At 37.4% G+C, this 23,504-nt stretch overlaps 1 protein-coding gene across 4 annotated transcripts in view; it reads left to right on the top strand.

Moving 5' to 3' along the window:
- Positions 1-23,504, top strand: part of LOC5566499 (putative uncharacterized protein DDB_G0285119) — a 107,836-nt gene that overhangs the window by 64,841 nt on the left and 19,491 nt on the right. For all 4 annotated transcript variants that reach the window (XM_021840449.1, XM_021840460.1, XM_021840439.1 and 1 more), the window contains exon 4: positions 8,368-8,723. In XM_021840449.1, coding sequence (XP_021696141.1) covers positions 8,368-8,723 — 356 coding nt within the window. The remainder of the gene's footprint in view (positions 1-8,367; positions 8,724-23,504) is intronic.

Below are 23,504 nucleotides of genomic sequence, written 5' to 3'. Positions count from 1 at the left end.
ATTTGCATTGTAACTAATAACATTTTCATTGAAAATTTTGCCTTCTTTCCTACGTTGGCGTTATGACAACTAACATTTTCATCGACGATTTTCCCTTTTTTTATCATCAGATCTTCTTTTAAGTAGAACTATTTAAATTTATAATGTCTTTTCTTTCATGCCAAACGACTTTATGCCAAATGGCTTTATGCCAAATGACTTTATGCCAAACGGGGTAGCTCCCAATTCTTTCACCAATGTACAACGTATAAAACATAGAAAAAAATTATGTAACAAAAAACACTTCATAAGTGATATTTTGTGATGTTATACGTGACGGTGAAAGGGTATACCGTAAATTCGGGTGAAATTGATCAGTAGGGTGAAATTGATCTCTGTGTCACTCGATTTTATTTCTTCCTAATGGAGCACAAATATCAATGTGCTGTGCAGTGAATGAACGTTGTTTGTCGTAAGTATGTCCAAATTGTGTGTTGTGAAGTTTTTTGCGTTAAAAAAGGATCATTTCTATTAAAATAATGTAAAATTTCAAAATCTTGTACGGTGCAATGTAGACAAACATCAATAAGCTTCTAGTTCTAGACAAGGATTTGGACATAGTATAATCCTGAAAGTTTGTGAGGATACTTAAGATATATCCCCAAACTAGATTTCATAACCAAAACTCGTACCAATTCGTTCATTTGGTTGAAATAATTGAGTTTCTGGTATATATCAGGAAATTCCTTAGGAAATTGCATACATTTAGGCGTTTTCTGCGTTATTCTTGAAATTTAAACATTCATTATTTCTATAAATATTGTATTGTTAGGAATTTGGAAACCATATTCGGATTCAGGGAGCTCATATTTATTCAGTAAAGTTGTTTTGAGAACTAACAATAATGGCATTGATAAGTGATCAATTTTACCCCGAAATGAGATCTCCTGATTTTTTATTTTAGACATATTTTTTAGCACTAAAATTACATTTGATAGAAAATCTCGATACTTGAGTCAATGAGGCTCACCTTCATACTTGTTTTCCTGTATTAAGTTGTTTGGCATTGTCAACATTATAGAAATCAGACAAGAAAAACCGTGAAAAGTGATCAATTTCACCCGAAATGACGGTACAATACAAAGTGAAAGGGTGTAGGGTATAGAATATAAGGTGAAAGGGTATAAAAATACAAACCAATTACGCATATTTTTTCAAAATATGAGTGTTTCAAGGTGATGATAAGTATATATCTAAGTTATTTGAGTTAATAACCCCAAAAATAGTTCAATATCCCCGTTAAGCAATGTGGAATTCACAAAACATTATATTTTTTAGAATCACAGGGAACTGATATATTTTTTCGCAAAATTGTGTACAAAAATCGTGTCGCTTTTACCCCGTGGGTGGGCAGTTTTACCCCGTCGCTAAAAATAATCGTGATAAGACATAAGCTTCAGGAAAAAAAATATTTTTACAAATACAACACCTGTGATATTTTTTATCATGCCTATAGCTAGGTATGCTGTTTCGCTCAAGAAAAGTAAAAATTTACGCCCAAGAAATGGTCGAGAAATTTCCTACAGTGAGCTCCATTTGAATTGATATTTCTTTTCAACTGCATACTGCGATCAAAGGAAAATGCTTTTCTTGAGCATTTCTTGCAAGAAATTTCCCACGCATCCAGGTAGGCGATTACTTTTCTGTTGAAGAACATACTTCGCTTAAGGCTTCAAAAAAGACATGCTGCGTCGAAAAAGGATTTATTGATTCTTGATTTCGACATATGAATTAAATTGCTTAGGCGGGCGGTCTTACCCCGTCTTTCCCCTTAAAGTAAGTCTTTCAAGATTTCACGTTATGCCGTGTATTTTTTTTAGATCGTTTTCGTGTCCTTTAACATGTAAAATAGTATTTTTTGTTCAATACATCTTCAAGGACACGAATGACAGAATGACGTTTACAGGAATTTTCATTATTTTTAAGAATGTGATTTTTACAAAGCATCATCGAACATCTGTGATGATACTTTGGAAACAACGTCAATGACTTTTGTTTTCTGCTGTTTTTTTTTTTTAAAGCTACTGCAGATCGAAACCCTTTCAAAAAAAAAAAACACAATACATAAATAATACAATAATGTTATTCAGATCAGTACATTTATAATAGATATAAAGTTTTTCATACTAAAAAAATTGTTTATATCTATTTTTTAGAGACAGCAAGTTCCCTCATTTACCAAATTACTCATTTTCGAAGCTCTAAAAGTCGTTCATAGACTACTTTAATGAGATATTAGAATTGAAAAGGCTGGAACCAGAAAACCAGTTTTCTGGACCTTAGTGTATGCTACAATAATGCCGTAAGTAATTGAAAACATAAACGATGTAGGTATCATTTTATCATCAGGGTTTTGTGGGAAAATGAGAGATAGAAATAATGTTTTATTAAATCCCAATTATTTTTCTTCTCCAAACCGTGTGAAAGTTACCTACGTTCACTTGAAAAAGTAATCGAGAATTGTTTAGTATTACGAAACTGATCGTTTAATCTACGAAATCATTCGTTGTTTTCTGCAACGAAATAGTTTCGTAGACACATTTCGTAACATACCGCATGACAAATATGACACGACCGAAGCCGAGGGAGGTAAGAAGAAGCGCAAGTTCCGCAAATTCAACTACCGCGGAGTGGATGTAAACCAGCTTTTGCACATGAAGTGGGCTTTGCTGATGCACAACTGTGCCAATCGTCGCCTAAATCGTGGAACCCGCAGGAATACCGTGGCCCTAATAAAGAACGCCCAAGTAGACCGAATTGCAAGTGGAGAAAATCCAAAAATTATAACACAATGACTCTAATACATATGCGTACAGTTCACTGTTTTCACATCAAGTTGTTTAAAAGCTATCAAATGATCCATCGACTGTGAAATATTTCATCAATAATAAACCTCCTTTATTGAGTAAGTATTTTAAATTAAATATATCTTTTGATCAAAATTTACCAACTTTATTTAATGTACCCTGTACGAATATGAAGTAGAGTCACTGTAGGCAAAAAGAAAATGCTGTTTACATCCCAGCAAATTGCATATTTTGTGAAATGTACGAACCCATTTCGTTCAATGCACTAAAGCTCTAGCTCTGTTTACGAATGATTCGTACATTGCGTATAAATGTTCGTGCTTATTACGAAACAAACGAATTTCGATTACGAAATGTTTAGTACATTATAACAATCATTGTTTGTTTTGCTTTGGAGCTTGAATTTTATTACGAAGCTGGTTGCATACATTTTACGAAACTGTTTCGTTGCAGAAAACAACGAATAATTTCGTATTTCAAATGAACGATTTCGTAATATAAAACAATATATATTTTCAGTGTAACTATCGAAAAGCGCTACTTTTGGACAGATTCCGCAACAGCTCTCGCCTGGATCAAATCCGATAGCCGACGATATCATCCCTTCGTAGCATTCCGAGTAGGCGAAATCCTAAACAACTCCAGTTTAGATGAGTGGTATCACGTTCCTTCGAAGCAGAATGTTGCTGATGACGCCACAAAATGGGGAAATGGACCAAACTTTGAAGCAAACTGTCGTTGGTATATTGGTGAATCTTTCCTTTATAAGCCGATGTCGGAATGGCCAATACAGGTCGGGAAGAACTGGAAGACTGACGAAGAAATGCGCGTGGTTTTTCATACCCACCAGAAGCTACCTCCGCAAACCATCAACGTTAACAGGTTTTCCAACTGGTATCGGTTGTTGCGGACGACAGCCTACGTGCATCGAGCGGCGCAAAGGTTCCGTGGGCGAAAGTTCCTCGGAGAGCTGACAAGCGATGAACAGTTACACGCCGAAAATTTTCTGTGGCGTCAGACTCAATCCCATGTCTACCCCGACGAATATATTATGCTCAAACATAACCAACAGTATCCGAGCGAAGCACCAATGCTGCTAGATAAAAGTAGTGTGCTGTATCAGGAATCTCCTTTTATGGACGATGTAGGAGTGATCAGAATGAATAGCAGGATCTCTAACTCTCCATCGATTTCATTTGAAACAAAATACCCGGTAATTCTACCAAAGGATCATGTGATGACTCGTCTCCTGGTTGACAGCTATCATCGACGTTTCTTGCATATGTATAACGACACTGTCTTCAACGAACTTCGGCAGCGCTTCAGGATTCCACAGTTGCGCCAGGTCATCAAGCGAGTCGCTAGTGATTGCCAACATTGCCGTGTCAAGAAGGCTGCTCCTCAGGCACCAATGATGGCAGCACTTCCAGTAGTTCGGCTTACTTCGCACATCCGTGCATTTAGTTATACCGGCGTTGACTACTTCGGCCCAATCATGGTGAAACAGGGTCGTAGTTTGGTAAAGCGTTGGGTGGCATTGTTCACATGCCTTACTATCCGTGCAGTGCATCTAGAAACCGTGCATAGTCTAACGACTCAGTCTTGCGTGATGGCAGTTCGTCGATTTGTGAGTCGCAGAGGGGCCCCAGCAGCTTTCTACTCAGACAACGCCACTTGCTTTAAAGGAGCCAGTAATTTGCTATTGGAACAGATTCAGGCCATACACGAGCATTGTGCAGTAACCTTTACAAACGCCAAGACTACGTGGCATTTCAATCCACCATCTGCGCCTCACATGGGCGGATGTTGGGAGCGGATGGTCCGCTCCGTCAAGGCTGCAATAGCGGCCGTGGCTGAACACTCTCGCCACCCTAACGATGAAGTTCTGGAGACAGTATTACTAGAAGCCGAAGCAGTCGTCAACTCTAGACCATTGACCTACATTCCGCTCGACAGTGCAGACCAAGAAGCACTGACGCCGAACCATTTCATTCTTTACGGCACTCAAGGGATTGTTCAACCAAGGACAGCGTTTACAGTGGAAGGTTCGACTCTAAGGGACGGCTGGAAACTCTCCCAGTATCTATCGGATCAATTCTGGAAGAGATGGGTTCGCGAGTACTTGCCTACATTAAGCAGGCGGACTAAATGGTTCCAGCCGACCAAGCCACTAGCACCAGGAGACGTAGTAATTGTAGTCGACGTGAACAAACGGAATGGATGGCTGAGAGGCCGCATCATCGAAGTGTTCAACGGAAAGGATGGTCAAGTTAGGAGCGCAAAGGTTCAGACAAGTGATGGAGTTCTCATTCGACCGGCCGTAAAGCTGGCACTGTTGGACGTGCAGGTCAACCGCAAGGACCAAGATATTGAAGGTTCTCCGGAACTTCACGGGCGGGAGAATGTGGAAGAACCACAGGGCAATCGAATTCAGTAACGTCCTTGTGAGTTCCGTATCACCCACAGCAGAACGTTTGACGTAGAATGAAGAAACGTCAACGTATGATGAGATGGCAAAATAGAAGCTGTTGACAGAAAAATTTGGTTGGACTAGCGTCGGCAGTTGAAAAAAAACTATAATACAGTCTTAAATTTGCAATTTGCTTCAAGTAAAGGTAAATTTAATATTCTAAAAGGTTTCAAAAGTTTTATTATTCCTAAATTTATTATAGTTCCTAGAACGAAAAATTACAGTACGGAAGAATACGGCGTTGAATATATTCCGTCAACAATTTTCTTACAAGTAAGACATGCAATATAACCTAATCTTAATCGAACAATAAAAGTAATGAATTTGTTATACCTAGGAATTATATTAGTGGCACACAGTAAAGTGCATCAAGAAAATCGAGTAGTTTCGGTAGCGTCGAGATAAGCACGAAAATGTATTTAGATGTAAAAATGATTAATTGAAACTAAAATCCTTAATAATTACAGCTTTAAAGCTACAATTGCTGCTAAAAGAGCGTGTTTCTCCTACCGATCCGAAACAAGGAGTTCTTCTGGGGAATTCATCAGGAGTTCTTCTAGGGATTCCATCAAGAGTTTTTTCAGAGATTCCACCTAGAATTTCTCCAGAGGAGTATCAGGAGTTCCTGCAAAGATTAAACCAGGAGTTCCTCCAGAAATTCCATCACGAGTTCCATCAGGAGTCTGATCGGAAATTCCTCCAGGAATTCCATCAGAAGCTACTCTAGCAATTCCATCAGAAGATTCTCCTGATATTCCATTCCATTCCAGAGATCCAACCTGGAGTTCCCCAGGGGTTTCTATCTAGGAATTCCATCATAGGTTCCTTCAGAGATTTCACCATGAATCCGTCCAGGGATTCCATCAGGAGTTCCTCCTCTGATTCCATCAAGAATGGTACAAGGATTCCATCAGAAGTTCCTGTAAGGATTCTATCAGGAGTACCTTTGCATCAGGAGTTCATCTAGGGGATCCATCAAGAGTTTTATTTTAGATTACACCTAGTATTTCTCCAGGGATTCTATCAGGAGTTCCTCTAGCAATTCCATCAGAATTTTTTCCAGAGATTCCATCAGAAGTTCCTTGATAGGAACAATTCCTGGTGTAATTTTTTGAGGAGTTTCTGTATTAATTTCTTGGGAGGAATTCGTTGTGCAATCTTTTTAAGAATTTCTAGAGGAATTCCTGGTGAAATTGCAAGAAAAGAATCCTTATAGAATCGGTTTAGAAATTCCTGAAGTTTCGCTGAAGGAATTCCTTAATAAATTTTTAGAGGATTTTTTATGGAATTCATGAAGGAAGCATTGGATGAATCACCGAAGGGATTTCCCTTGGGAAGTTTTTGATTATATCCTTGGAGGACTTTGTAGAAAAATCACAATGAAGAATCGCTGAATCCTTTTGGGATTTCTGAAGCAACTCCTGGTGGAATTTAAGGAGGACTCTTCCCCTGAAGGAAGTTCTGGTGAAATTTGTGGGGAAATTTCTGGTGATGAATTTCTCGAGAAGTACCTGAAAGACTTCATGATGTGATTCCTGAATAATGCATGGAACTAACTTCTTGAGGAATTCCTGAAGGAATCTTTTAAGAAATTGTTAGAGTAATCTCTGGAGAAATTCTTGGAAGCAGCCTTGGAGTAGAGACTGGCCTCGCAAAATATGAGACACACAAAAATGATCACCAAAATCGGATAATTCTCATCCGGATCCTCCATGCGAGACGTAGGTACCGACGAAAAACTCGAGCCCGGGCATTTTTTTGGTGTCCACTTAGATGTATGTCTCGTCGTCCATGACGACCAGCCATTCACGATACAGCTGCCGCGCACGCAATTTGGTCACCATGGTTTGCTTGTCAGTCCAGTTTGGCGCCTTCCTGACCTTAAAAACACAAAGCCCAGGCCGCTTCATGGTCTGCTGGAAGAACCACTTTGACAAATTGACCTTTTTGGTTACGTCTCGGGTGGAAAGGTTCGGGTTATTCTTAAAGTACTGCCTAATCTTCCGCGCCTTCTCTGGGTATTCCGTTTTCGGTTTTCGGTCGCTTCCAGCGCGCCGCTCGATGGTCTTCGTCTTCTGGAACATCTTCACTACGCGGGACACGGTGGAATGGTGGATTCCAATCCTTTTGCTGATCCATCTGTCCGACTGATCAGGATTACCAATCACCGCGCCCAAGATTTGCTGGCGTAGCTCTTTTTGTTTCGAATGCATCGTGAAACCTACTTGACAGATCGCGAACTTTTGCACACATAAACACAACACTCTAAACCAGTATTACCCAAAATTTGAATAATTTTTACCCATGCGATAAAAAGTTACACATAATACAAAATGTAGCATTTTTTTCGAGTTTAATCTTTAAGCTCTGAAAAATTACTGAAGAAATCACTTGACTTTTTTTTTGGATTGATCTTTAAAGAAATCAGTGGAGGTAATTCTGAATAACTAGCAAAGGAATCTTTGAAGGAATCTCTGGCAGAATGCCAACTTCTTGGTGAATCTGTGGATAAATTTTTGGAAGAACGTCAAAATGTTGGTCAAATCGTCTGAGCGTCTGGGGTTTGCATTATGGAGTTCAAGTTCTTATGCCTAAATCCTCCAAATTCGGAACTACTAATCACGATAGGCGGCACCCTTTGTTACCTCGCATTAATCAAAGAGCATGGGCTAGTGGCTTCTTCGATTTGATGTTCGGACAATTTGTTCAAAGCATCGAACTGATAGCTCACTCCGATGCAATTATCAAGATTATCCATTTAACTCTCGAAAGAAAGCGTGGAACTGGTCCAAACAAAGATCGAAATAGGATCAATAAGTAGAAATTTTTTTACTGAAAAGTATCGTTTTATTACATAAGGTAGGTAGTTTTCAAAACTTCCGGGAGTATTAATTTTCGTATTTTCATATCGAAGTCGAGCAATGCATTTACTCGATGATTGACTCACACAATACCCCACAGAAAGTCGAATATCTGGACCACTCCTTTCAGCCCAAGACAAAACGGTTAAACAAATAAAATCACCATTCCGATCATTTCCCCCTTTCGCAGAACTATCTTGACGGGCCGAACTCGTCATCGCCTTTTAGCACCGGACTGTTTTCGCCGACTCAGTTGCCGCCCCCTATCGGCAGTGCTGGCGGCTCGCTGGAGCTGGGTGGCAACGGCGGCCTCGGCATCGGTGGTGTCATTCAGCAGAATCCATATCGATTCGGCGGTGGCGGCGGTATCTCCAGTCACCAGTATTTGCTCAACGACAGCAGCGAGTTTGCGAGCCTTCCACCACGGATCACCCATCAGCAGCAGCAGCAACTTCAGCAGCAGTTGGCATCAGTTGGTGGACGAAGACCTCCACTGCAGCGGAACCAGAGTTCGTCGTTTCAAGACTTGTTGAATGCGCAAAGAATGTGAGTACCATTTACAATTTAATACCTGCTCTAAGTATATGGTGTTCGCGGTGTGTCTGAAACCGTTGTTGATGAGAAATCAGCCATTACGTCCTCACCGGGACAGAGCCTGCTTCTCAGCTTAGTGTTCTTATGAGCACTTCCAAAGTTATTAACTGAGAGTTTTCTTTGCCAAAGTTGCCATTTTTGCATTCGTATATCGTGTGGCAGGTACGATGAGAGAAATTTCCATTAAGAAAAGAACCTGTACTGTTCGGGAATCGAACCCAAACACCTTCAGCATGGCTTTGCTTTGTAGCCGCGGATTCTATCCACTTAGTTATAATTTCTTTCGTTAGTAACGTTTTCAGACACACTGTGATAAGGTGTACTTATGGACTTGTTGTTGGCGTGGCATTTGCTTGCTCTCTTTATTCACACTGCTTGCTTCTTGTGATTTGCGAATAAGATGTGTGCGATTTTGCCGGAGACGCCGAGTCATGCACCGCTGAATATGGGGACAAAATTTAAATATCATTTTCAAAGTGTTCCGTACACACTTCTGTGTGTGTTTGTCAACGTCAATTGTCTCGCAATAAAGTCACGTCTTTCGGGGAAATAAAAATTCCTTTATTTACGGTGCACGCAGTGCAGTTTGCATCGAATTATATATAATTTAACAAACAGTTAGGTTTCGTGACGATATTTGGATGACATTCTACCGAAATTTATTATATATCCAATAAATTACGGTTAAAAGAAATGCAGATGAATGACAAATTAGAATAAAAGCAGAATAAACCGAAATCAAAACTACAACAACAAAAATAATATTGTTAATTCACATCAGTGATCATAACAGTGTTGAGAATACAGAAATTCGTTGATTTGATTTTATGCAATTTTGTGTTGGTGTGTTTAATAGTTCAATAAGTCGATGGTCCCCCCTTGAACACCGAATTTTGGAGAGTTGACTGTATTATTATTAGTAAATGTACAACTTTGACGGAGCCAGCAACTTTTTATTTTGTCACGGAACTGATACCGTTTTGTCTCAAATTCCGAAGATTGAGGGCAAAGGCAAGAATTTATATTTTCACAGCTTTTAAATGTAGAGACCCTCAATCATAGAAAAATTGACCATCTTATGCAAAAAATTAGTTCCTTTTTTCAATCGTTATAAAAAGTCCGGGACCAAATCAAATATTTCATCGATCCGCAAACAGTGATTTAATCAATCGGATTCTCGATCAAAACAGAACGACTTCAAAACTGTATGTTCTAGTTATTTGATGCCTTCGAAGAAGTTTCTTGATGAAAAAAAAAATATACCACGAATTTATAAAAATTTCGTGTTCTTGAAATAGTTGTCTGTAGTTATATACTCCACAACTTCGAATAAAGCTTAAAATCTCGAATTTTATTTTATGGAAAAAAAATATCTCACTCATTTATGGATTGATAATCAAATTTATAATACCATAGAAGCGCCTTTCTGTGTAAAGAAACTACTTCGAATACACCAAATATCTCGAACCAGTAGTCATGAAGTTATTCTAATTTGATTGTGATATCGACGAGTTAAATTACTGGGTGGTATTAGCACAGTGCTACATAGCCGGTATTATTTTTTGAGCTGGTACGGTATTCCAAATTCTTTGACAGTTTACAAATTATGCTGGTGAAATTGATGATTTTTACTTCACAAATTTCTAAGCACATATTACGTATATACGTTCGATATGATTTGTATCATCATGAATGATTGAAGTACGTCTGTGAGCTATCCTAAGGGAAAGCGCGCGCCCATTGTGTTTGCGCCCCTGTATTACCTCTGCGTCTGCTGCTCTGGCGACACTGGTTGGAGTGACAGAGCAACTGCCTGTCACAACCGTGCGTAAAAGGCAAAACAATAAGTTCTTGTGTACCACGCTATCATACTTAATGCTACCTTAAGCTAAATTAAATAGTTATCCTATGAAAGTTCTTAAATAATTTAAACTAAGTGCAAATGAAGTGAGGTAATTGAATTCCCAAAATATTTACATGCCTTAACCTGATGAATTCTTCAAAATAAGCGCCTAAATCTACTGTGTAAAATCGATTGTACGGCATTTCCCAGAATGACGTTCCCCAGAATGACGTTCCCCAGAATGACATTCCCCAGAACGCCATTCCCCAGAATGGGACATTCCCCAGAAATCCATTCCTCAGAATGGGACATTCCCCAGAAAAAAATAATAAGAGTTTTTTGGGCTGTTAAAATCGAGGTAAATGGTAAATAGTAAATAGTGAATACATTTAACTGAAAAACTGGAACTTCAAGCTCGTTTAGCCCCTCCTTAGAGTTGAAGGGTTTTGTTCAAATTTTTACAGTAGTTTATTGTATCTAGTCACCCTAGTGCATATATACTACGATAGTTTGTAGCTATTAAGTTTTGCTGTAAAAGGAAATTATAAAAAACTAGAGAAATTTTCTAGTGTAATTGTGATTCATTAATCTACATACATACGAAGACAATAAACCTAGGAAGAACAGCATATGTTCAAAAGAAGGGAGAATATGCTATGAAAGCAAAAAAAAAACAAATTCCATCAATCTATTTTGTACATATGAAGAATATTAGACTAATATAAATCACTCTTCAAAAATACAGTTAGAAAGAACAGCCAATTTCGAAAGAAGGAAGAATAACTATGAAAACGAAACAAACATCCTATATTGGGTCAAATTAGATCATAAAACATAGTCAGAGCAGCTTATTTTAAACGGTTGTGCTACTTTTCTCCGAATGTCAATTCCTCGAATTTCGTTTCCACGAACGCCAGTTTCCATAATATCAGTGCCCCGAACACTCTGTTTCCTCGAATAACCTAGTTTCCCCAAAGGTTTTTAGCTCTCATACTGCCCATAACTGCATATATGTAACATTTGACAAAAGGTTTTCTCAGTCTAATAAATTGAAACAGCTTGTTTGGCTAAGTCAAACAAGCCGTTTCAATTTATTAGACTGAGAAAGCCATAAAATTACAATTGTCCTCCCAGTCGCAACACCATCACTAATTCGACAAAAGTAGGCATTGAGTAAATGGAATACCAAGTGTGCATTTTATGGCAGTATGGGACGAAACTAAAATTGCCAAGAACTCAAAAGTTCCAAGAGTGATTTGAGTATGTTGATTGAAAATGTCGAAATTGTCAAAAATGTCGAATGTGACAGACCTGCAGTTATGGGCAGTATAATTGTCATAACTGTCATAACACTGCCTTGAAGGTGAACGAACGTGCCATCTGATATGCACCCTTCTTTGCTTGATTTGCGATTCTTTCGAGTTTCACCATCATCGGCTTTTTTGGCGAGATGTACTTACATATTTGGTCGATAACCTTATAATCTATATTATCTTCTTTTAATTGCTTATCATTCTTTCAAGTTCAGCACCCAGTCCCTAAAGACTATTCTATATAGAACTGCATTCCTTTTTGGGGAAACGAGTCATTCGGATGCCTTTTGGGGAAATGGGTCATTCGGTGAGCTGGCATTCTGGAAAATGATATTCAGGGAAACGGCAATTGCGCAATCATGTTGTTAAACAGTATTTTTACCTTAAGACTTTGGTTGGTGAACCACGCACTCATTTATTTTGGATTTTTGAACCCCCTCCTACCCCCTTCTTTCGTCTTTTGTTTGAACAAACATTTGAAATTTGTATGGGCCGTGGTCTTTGGCCAAACCATGCACCCCCATAGATGACCAAGTGGTTTATAAACGGTCCCTTAGATGGTTTGCCTGAGAAAAGGGAAGCAAACATTCTCCTTTTAAAATGTTTTTTGGACTCCATTCTGATTTTATTTGCTTGAGATCCATAATAATGATTTTGACCAAATACACGGGTAAAAATGTGTTCCTGAACCCACGAAAATTATTCACAAAATCATGACTATGCATATTCATAGCACTCTTTACCATATAAAATCAGACCATGAACATGGATATTCATGATTCCAGGGACAGATTTTGACGTTGGATAACGTCTTACGGCAACATACTGGGTACAATTTCGAAAAACGAAAAATCGTTCGCGTCACGAAAAGTGGTTAGATTTTGACTGTTAATAACTTACTAACGCCCGCATACATTTTCAAGATTCTTGCACCAATCGATTGGAAATCTTTCTACTCCAACAATGAAAACTATTGATTATCATGACTAAACTATTGAAAACTTGGTAAATATCGAAGCATGTCTTATTATTAATAGAAAATTACATTTTTCTTGCTGTTATAAGGTTTTGACATTTTTAAAGTTTACATGTACCGTAATCCGGGGTAACATTGATCATTTTTTTTAGTTTTTCTTAAATTTTTCATTTCACAATACAAATGTTACAAGTTTTATATTTTTAAAACAAGTACTGGCACCCACCGCTCCTAACTATGTACTTTATTTTGTTTTGAAAGATTTAAACATGTTTAAATAAATGTTTCAAGTGATTTTTTGATTCAGCTGATATGGGGTAACATTGATCACCCAATTAAACAACGTTCGCTAATATTGGAAATGTCGTTACTTACTAAAATCAGGGCCCCTGAAGCCGAATATGAAGACCAAACTCTTACAAGTCATTTACTTTTTGAGTTATTTCAAAATTAAAAACACCGTGAACCGCGGAATACGCCTAAAAGTAGGCAATTTCTTCAGGAAATTCTACATTCGTAATAGTAATAAGTTAATGTTGCCTAATTGAATAAACTTATGAAAGATTTGACAACGGAATCGTTTTCGGCGATGCCATTTTTAGTAACACCCGCATTTTCCTTGATCACATCGTCTGCAGAACTCATGTGAGACATGAATTTTCGGTAGTGTCAGTGAAAATGATAGAAATCATTGTTTCAAAAAGTTGACAAATTTGCGCATGAACTAAACGCAATTTTGGCAAAAACCATATTTATCATTAGCTTATGAATATACGAAAGAGAGGCACCATTCATGGTTCGAAAATGTTTCATCAATAAATCTTTATTTGAACGTTTAACAAGATGAGTCATCCCGATCAATGTTACCCCGCTGATCAATGTTACCACGGATTACGGTACCGTAATTTGGGGTGAAATTGATCATTTTTCCTATCTGTTTTCAATAATGCTGAAAATGCCAAACAATTGAATGCAGGAAAACAAGTACGACGGTCAGCCTCTTAGGCCCATGTGCCAAAATATTCTAACAAATTTAGTGCTAAAAATCATCCTTTAAATAAAAAATCGGGGAATCCCATTTCGCAGTGACATTTATCACTTGTCAATGCGATTATTGTTATTTTTTTAAACGAGCCCCCTGATTCCGAATATGCTTGCAAAATTCTTAATAATGCAATATCTAAAAATATAATGAATTATTAATTTCAAGAATTGCGATGAAAACGTCTAAACGTAGGCAAGTATCAAAAGGAGATCATGGCAATTATCGTGATTGGCAACTTTAACATCTATTTGAGCAAGGAGGAGAACATGGAACTCGCGGACCTCATCAACCTCAAACTGGCTTCGGAACACACTAAAGCAACCAATCTTAGTGCATCATGTGTGGACCTAACGTTCGACCGGAATATTTGTTTGGGAGGCAAGAGTTACCGCTCATGCTTCTTCTTCCATCGACCGATTCTATCGGTGTTGAAGTGTTACCCGAACCAACCAAATAATAACACACATTGTCTATAATAGGCCAGAATTGACCTGCAACAAATAGTATGAAAACTGATTGGATTTTTATCAGAAGAAAGCTTTCATAAGTTCGTGACGGTCTCAAGCCAGAAAATAGAAGGATTGTATGACATTTCCCAGAACGCCATTCCCCAGAATGGGACATTCCCCAGAAAAAAAATAACAAGAGATCTTTGAGGTGTTCAAATCCAGGAAAATGGTAAACAGTAAAAAGTGAATGCATCTAACTGGAAAATTCGAGGAAAACCATAATTTTCATAGGTAAAACATTTTCGTATTGTTTTTTTTTATTTTTAACGGTAGGACTTTCAGTTTGTTGCAGTCTTTCATTTATTGAATGGAGAATTTTCAAATCAAAAATTCTTTAAAATTAACCACCTATGGTCGGAAATGTAATTCGAACCATTTGGACGATTTTTATTTTTTTTGACGATTTTCTCGTCGAAAAAGTTAAAATTTAGCGTGACATAATATGTGTACCATCCCTAATTATTTAGACAATAAACCTAGGAAGAACAGCATATGTTCAAAAGAAGGGAGAATATGCCATGAAAGCCGAAAAACAAATTCCATTAATTTACTTTGTGACATATTACACTACACCAATCTCCCTTTAAAAGTAAAATTAGAAAGAACAGCCAATTTTAAAAGAAGGAAGAATAACTATGAAAACAAAAAAACAATAGTTTGAATCAAGTTTGATCATAAAACACAGTATGGCATATGTAGGAACAGCTTATGTTAAACGGTTGAGCTACTTTTCCTCGAATGTCGGTTTCCCAAATATCGTTTCCCCGAACGCCAGTTCCCAGAATGCCAGTGCCCCGAACAACCCGTTTCCCCGAATAGCCTAGTTTCCGAAAAGTTTTTAGCTCTTATAATTATCATAACTTTTGTGTTTTGAGGTGGTAACGAACCGGTCATCTAATATGCACCCTTCTTCACTTGATTGGCGGTTCTTTCGAGTTTCACCATCATTGGCATTTTTGGCAAGATATATTTAGTCGAGGATGACGTTCAAATCTACATTATCTTCTTCTTTTAATTGCTAATTATTCATTCTAGTTCAGCACCCAGTCCTTAAAGACTATTCTTGCACCTGTTTGAACTGCATCACTATTCGGGGAAACGGGTCATTCGGAGAGGTGGCATTTAGGGAAATGATATTCAGGGAAACGACAGTAGCACAATAATGAAATTAATTAAGACACAATTAAGAAAATTTTTAAACAGCATTTTGCTTCTAAGATTATGGGTGGGTCTGCCGATGAAGCCACAAAACCACCTCTTTCCCCCTTCGTGATTTTTTGACCGTACAAACTTTTTGAAATTTGTATGCCACACCCCCCCCCCCCCCCTTCCATAGAAGACCAAGTGATTTATGGACGGCAGCTTAGATGGTTTGCCTGAGAAAAAGGAAGCAAACACTCGCCGTTAAAGAGATTTTTTAACTCAATTCCGATTTTATTCGCTTGAAATCCATAATAATGAATTTGACAAAATAATATTTTGGTTTGGTTGGTTTGACTTTATTAACGAGATTTTCAGCCCTGGGCTAGTTCATCTCGGGACCAACGGCTTTACTTCCCTTCCGAAGGAAGTCGTCACTATAACTTTTTACGTCATAAGTGACTATGTCGGGGATGGGATTCGATCCCAGGTCCTCGGCGTGAGAGGCGAGTGTTCTAACCACTACACCAGGTCCGTCCCCATAATATTTTGGGTGAATTGACGTCTGTGTCCGGAATTCGAAGCTTCTGGGAATTAGAATCAATTCAGTAGGTACATTTCTTAACGACAAAAAAACTAAACTACCATTTTTTTTTTCCACTTTTTACAAACGTATAAAACCCATTCTGGGGAATGTCCTATTCTGGGGAATGGTTTTCTGGGGAATGTCCCATTCTGGGGAATGGATTTCTGGGAAATGTCCCATTCTGGGGAACGTCATTCTGGGGAATGTCGTTCTGGGGTTTGACTTTCTGGGAAATGTCCTACAACCAATAGAAGAAGCTAACGTTATCCAACGTCAACTTGGCGGTTGTATCTCGGACACAACCTCTTACTTTTTTTCCGTGTAATATAGTGGGTGAATTGACGCCTGTGTCCGATATTCGAAGCTTCTGGGAACTCGAATAAATTCAGTAGGAACATTTTTTCAACGACAAAATAAAACTAATATTATCGTTCTCCACTCTTCTAAAACGTATAAAAACGATTCTTCGGAATGTCCTATTCTGGGGAATGTCCCATTCTGGGGAATGTCCCTTTCTGAGGAATGGGATTCTGGGGAACGTCATTCTGGGGGATGTCGTTCTGGGGTTTGGCTTTCTGGGAAATGTCCTACAACCGTAAAATCTACCTCAGAGTGTCTATAACCTATATTTGCATACACCTAAATTTATACCGGTAAGACATTACAAACTATTGAATCTTTTCGAAATTACAAACAAGAATCCTTACAGCTATTAGAACAAAATTGCAAAATCTCCTGACTCCCTAGACTACGGATTTAAACGGGCATTAAACGTAAGTTATATTACATGCAAACCTAATGAAATAACTGAAACTTAAATGAACTTATACTATCCATTCCTAACACTATAATTTATACTTAAAACTATTATGAACACACGAATTGTAAACCTATAATTAAAATGAGTCCCGATTTCATGCAGGAATTTATGAATCTCCCAAATAAAGAGCTGTGAACTACAAATTGCTCCGGAGGTTAATTGAACGGAAAACCCCCTTTCAGTCCGAATGACCATTTGTCGAAACTAATTTCGACAACGTCATTTTAACATGAAACTTTAAAATTAGTCGGTGATAACTGAAAAATATTGCCATTTTATGGTCTTTTAATGAGCATTCGGGGTCTATTATGCCGTCAAGAAAAGCGTTTCAAAAACTTGTAAAAAATGCTGGGAAAATATATAAAAAAAAAACAAAAAAGTAAAACGAATATTTTTTATGGCAAAAAATATCATACTGTCGGTAGAGGGTAAGAGACGATATGATGTGTTGCAGGATTGGTTTTGATTCGGTTTCAATATTTCCCGCTTTCAGCAATGTTTTTAAAAATTATGTTTAACTCAAAACCGTTCTAGCGAGAATCCATCAGAATAATAGACTTCACATAAGGTATCGCGGGGCAAGTGGGAACGAAAAAAACGATAGTTCAAACAAATTGTTCAATAAAATTTTCAAATGTCAATATTTTTCACGTCCAACTACACAATCACGTTTTGGCAACATATTTGCTGGTGTGTGAATGAAACTAATCGAATAATTTCGAAATTGTGAAAACCTTGGAAGAAAGTTTTAGAATGAGCCAATGGACGCAGTTACCTTGCTAAGCGGGGCAAGTGGGACACATCCAGTTTCATGCGTCAATCCACATCAGTAAGTGAACTATTACAATAATAGGATTGATAAGTCATAGATTTTTAATTTTAAGTACATATTTGATGAACATAAGGGATCAACCGTAAAATACGTTACGTTTTAGGAAAAACCGTTTATTTAATAGTATGTCACCTCACATTTAATATTAACTGAAAATTCCTTAATAAAAGCGTAAAGAGGAATTAAACATGTTCAAAATATATCATTTATAAGTTATTAATTAAAATGTAGCACATAAACAATCAATAATTGATGAAATTATAAATATGTTTTGTTATTATTTATATGCATGGCAGAAAACCACCTTATGGGATGGAATTGTTTTTCATCACTACTTAATTTGGTAGAAATAACAAATAAAGTTCAGATATCATAGAAAGGTAATCGTTCTCATGATGCGTTTCAAATTTTAGCTGTGTGTTTGTTCAATTTTGAAGTCGTATTTCAAAAATAAAAAAATAATTAAAAAATAAAGAATAATAACACTTTTCTTCTCTCTCTTATGAAATTACGTAATTTGAGGTTGATCTTTTTTGATAAAAATCATTTGTTTGAATGTTTCAGTGCTACTCTCTAGCAAAATGGATGAAACGTGTACGAAAAGTTTTGATTCTGGTTTTTGTTTTGATAGGTCCCACTTACCCCAGGTACAAATATATTTTGGGGTAAGATAGACCATCGAAAATTTCATATGAAATGAAAACAAAATACTAGTTTATCGTTAGCAGCTTGTAATAATACTAAAAATTATAGCTTACTGATGGAAATTCGATTTAAAACACATTTATTTTTTGCAAGTCAATGCAAGACGTGAATCGTGTCACAATTTGTCATGCAAGTTGAAAATGACGCTGAACTGACAACTGTTACGTGAACCACATGGTAATAAAAATAACAATATGTTTAGTACTAAATACATTCCTTGTCATTGTATCTTCAACTTTCTAGAAGAATACCCCCATGAAAAACTTTTCCTAAGTGAGCTATGACGAAACGCCCCACTTACCCCGGATTCTCACTTGCCCCGGGGTACCTTATGGGATAGAATATGAATTTGTATGTAAGAAAGGACCCCATTTACTTGCCATACTAAAACCTCTTTAATTGTTACTTTTGCCATCGTTTCCCGAAATTCGCACTCATCGGCTTATTAGCGAAAAAATACCGATCCTCTCACGTCACTTTAGGAATGATTTACCGACCATGGCGCGCGAATAGCTAGTAACTCGATCAATGCTGGTGGCTCCGAGGCAACGACACGATCGCGATCTCGATCATTACCGTTTGAGTGAGTAACGCGCGAAGTCGCAAGTTTGCTGTGCGTCCACGGCAAACAGCACAGGTGCGCGCGCGTATTTATTCAATCATCATAACAATAGTTTTATTTGCCGGAGCGTCATCGTTGTCGTTGCGTCGGTTCGTTCAGAGCTCGGCGGGCTATAAACAAAGAAAATCGGTTCGTAATTCGACGTTGATTGAAATTGGGCTCCACCACACTATTGAGGTGGCCGCAGCGGCAGTCGTCAATTGGAACACGATGAAGGCGCCAGCCGTTTAACGGCCGACACTTTTCCCAGTGCAAGTGCGTAACGTTTGATACATTTTAATGCCGCCTACCGTTAGAAGAATAATTGTCCCATGTTCCCAAATATGCAACCAAGAAAAACGCGTTTGAAGTTTTCAACACATTTATGGCTCCTGTTGGCAAATTTAGTGATAAATTTAAATGAATTCGTTGCAATAGTATGAGGAATCATTAATTAAATTTATTAAATTTGTAATAGTAATTAAAGTTTATTATTTTGTATGTGTTTCCAAAATTAAATATAAAAATTAACTATTTAATGGCAAAAAGTTACATGGGACAATTAGACGAATAACGGTAGTTAGCAGTCAGCAGCAGTGACTAACTTGCGGTTGCGCGGCAGAAAAGTCGACCACCTGGCGGTTAGTTTTTCGGTTCGGTTCGGTTCAGTACGCAAATCATCACCACCAGCAATCAACATAAAGAAGCCATTCATAACCGTTGTTTCGTCTATCGCCATTCGATGTAGCTCTAAGACTTGTGGTGGAAAACCTCGGGGGTGCGTTAGAAGTAGTGGCGGTGGTCCAAATTGATAGCGCGTGGTGCGAAATAATAACGCGTTGAGTTGGACGGCGTGTGATTGTGCTGCGTTTTTTCTTCTGGTGTTATAAATCGTTCGGTTTATGCGGATTTTGGACGTAACATGGTTAAACAGTTTATTAAACGCTTGCGGTGAGTAAATATTAATTCGAGTAAGTGGGGGTTTGATTGGATTCGGTTTTGATTGCGGCTGCGAGAAGCTTCCCCAAGCCGTTCACTTTGATTGTAGATATTAACTGCAAAATGATGAGTTTGAGTTTGTTTTTCCTGGGAAACAGAAGTTATATCTGATTGAATTTTAAATCGGTTGCTGATTCATTATTGGAAGCCAACCGAAGAAGCGTGCTGTGCGTTTCATGTTGCACAGAATGTTGAAACGATCATTGCTTTGTGCGCAATCAAAGGTGAACTTTTTGAACGATAAAATTTAATGCAACTTGTCTCGAACTATACGTGTGTAATCTAATGTGCATACTAATTCCTACAGTATGGCCCATAAAAAATGCGAAAATCGTCATATCATGTTTTATGGTAGTTTTTACATACAAAATGTGAATGAAACATTAATATTATTTATTACTTGTATTGTTTAATCTATTTAGACTCAGTTTTTCTCTTTGGACATGATTTTTATCTGTTACTTTCACCTTACCAGAGAGGAATTGGAAACATCAACGATTGCATGAGATTCTTCACAGGCCTTGTCTTCAGCATACGCCCATATCAAATGATAGAATTGGTTCATACCTGGGTCATTGGAGACTTAAACATATGTTCGAAAAAACGGCTCATTTTGGAGAGCTTTGATTGAACCTTTATATAAGAGTGATAAGCGGCTCCGTTTTGCTCAAAACCTATGAGCTAGTATTGATATAAGTTGTCTCTAACCGAAAGAACAAATTTCATCCTCAAAAATCTATTATAGGCCTCCGTATTTATTTTTTATTCAACTTTAACAAAAAATAATGGCATAGCTAACCTTTAAGACGCAAATGCCCTCAAAAGTATGACCCTAGCAAAATATTTTATTGTGATCATGAAAAACACGTTCTCTAAGAACTCCTCCATCCTCTGATACCAAACAAACTAAAATTTTCAACAATAAAGTGTGATTTTTGAAGGTGGAAAGTTTATCACCACAGTATACGACAATCAGACGCTGTTTCAAGCTTTGGGCGGACCAAAATCTTTGAACTTCTTTGCTTTATTATATTATTTAGGACAGTAAGAAAAATATGACAACAACTGTCCTGGATAGCAAAGTTATGTCAGAATATACTACAATAATCAGAAATTACATTCACTAGCAAAAACAATGAAAATAAGGCTTGTGGATGCTGAATTCATGTTCAAACCATTTTCGCATTTTTTTATGGGCCATACTGTAGATATTTTGGGCACGTAATATTAACCTCTTTTTTCGGATTGATAAGTTTCAGCAAGGATGGTATTATGGATAAAATGTTAATTTACTTAGATCGTCACATTTTCGTTTTCTTCGTCCTCACTGGGACAAAGCCTGCTTTTCAGTTTAGTGTTCGACAGGCACTTCCACAGTTATTAACTGAGAGCTCTCTTTGCCAAAGTTGCCATTTTCGCATTCGTATATCGTGTGGCAGGTACGATGATACTCTATGCCCAGGGAATTCAAGGAAATTTCCATTACGAAAAGATCCTGGACCGACCGGGATTCGAAACCAGATCTAACCACTCGGCTAAGGAAATCCCCTAATCCCTGAAATCATCACATAAGATTTTGCATTATGCATCTTTTGCAGTATATTCTATGCTCTTTCGTCCTTAACGTCATCAAATAGATTCCGATTTTTTTTTTCACCTCTTTTCATACTCAACTTTCAAGGAGCTTAAATCGGACCAGATTAGGATAGTTCAGATCAATAATCAGCCATGGGGCCTTATTAGCTTAGTGGTAACGTCCGCGGCTACAGAGCGAAGCAATGCTGAAGGTGTTTGGATTAAATCGCCAGATACTGGGATTCTCGTATTAGAATAAGGGATGGGACATTCCGCTAATTCTCGAAGGGCAAATTTTAGCAATTATCATATTATTGGTCAATAACGGGGCTGTCCAAGTCCTAACAGTCAGTTGAGATACTAGGACAGGAATGTTGTTGTATAATGATTGTTGCTACTAGAGACCGAGAATACCTCTTCATCTCCACAATCTCCACGTGAAGGGTGTTTATTAGTGAGTTTATAAATAGTTCCTCCCATAAGTCGGTGATGCGATCTATGGATAAGAAGCAAAAATACGACCCTTAGGGGGAGACCCCTCAGTACCGGACACCTAAGCCACTATATTCATAATTCAAAAAATATTGATTTTATGCGGTCTTGGTGCCCATTTATGATAAATATTATCATTTTTGTAGTGTACAAAAATAAATTTGAAAATATAAATATGAGTTTTGACATTGCATTTTGATGATGGCACCCAGTACCGGACACGATCTGAAAATTCCTCGAATTCTGTAAATTTCTACATTATTGAATATCTTTAGCTTAGGAATAGTATTTTATAGCAATTTCAATGCATCTGCAACATTCACAAGAGTAATATGAGATTCACTTAGTCTGCAAGTTAGTCATCAAAAAACCTCTTTCATATATGATGAAAAACAACACATTTTACGTGTTGTTTTGAATTTTCATTCTTCTTATTTTTATTGCATTTTCTATGCCATAATCGAAGAAATCCATGAAAAATTAATATATTTTGAGACACTGATGCGAAAATTACAAAGATATTATGTTACAAATCAAGGTGTCCGAAACTGGAGGACAGGAGGTACTAGACCAAAATTGTAGGTTGACCACATTTAGTTCAAATATGGTACAAAATACATTCATACTTTCAAATTATGATGGTTTTCCATTACCGCTACATAATATAAATGATTTTTCCGTATTTAAAGATATTATTAATAAAGCTCAAATATATGGCGATGCGTCCATTTTTTATTGTTTTTCATATATCTCTACTTTTCTGAAAAAGCGTGCATATATCAGGGTTGTGTTATTCTACGCAAACATCACTCTCCATAATAGCTTCCTTTTCTTCTAATACACCATCTCGATTGGACCATGATTTCTCATTTTTTTGACGGTGTCCGGTATTGGGTGCTGTCCGGTACTGGGAGATCTCCCCCTACTTCAAAATAGTTTTGCATTTTTGTTTTGCGGAGAAAATATAATGGTAGAAGATAAAAAAAAAATCGTCGATATTTATAATAATGAACTTTTCAAAGGTTATTGTTAGTGATGTCGAAAGAGAATGGTATGTGTATATTAAAACTATAAGAAAGGAATAAGGGAGGATGGCCAACACTTGTGATGTTCGGCATCCAAAAGAAATCCTTCTTCGAATTCCGATAGAAAATGTTTTTCTGGATTTCGATTCGGATTCTTTATCCAGATTTTGGAAGTGTAAAACCCCAAAGAAGAAGAAAATTGTACTTCGTTATCGGAAGGGAATCCTTACTTGGATTGCAAATAGGTATCATTGGAACGCATACTTAAAGGA

Source organism: Aedes aegypti, chromosome 1, assembly GCF_002204515.2.
Source record: "Aedes aegypti strain LVP_AGWG chromosome 1, AaegL5.0 Primary Assembly, whole genome shotgun sequence".
Classification (NCBI taxonomy): domain Eukaryota; kingdom Metazoa; phylum Arthropoda; class Insecta; order Diptera; family Culicidae; genus Aedes; species Aedes aegypti.
Note: the sequence above shows the minus strand (reverse complement) of the source record. Positions and strands in the feature narration are given on the sequence as shown.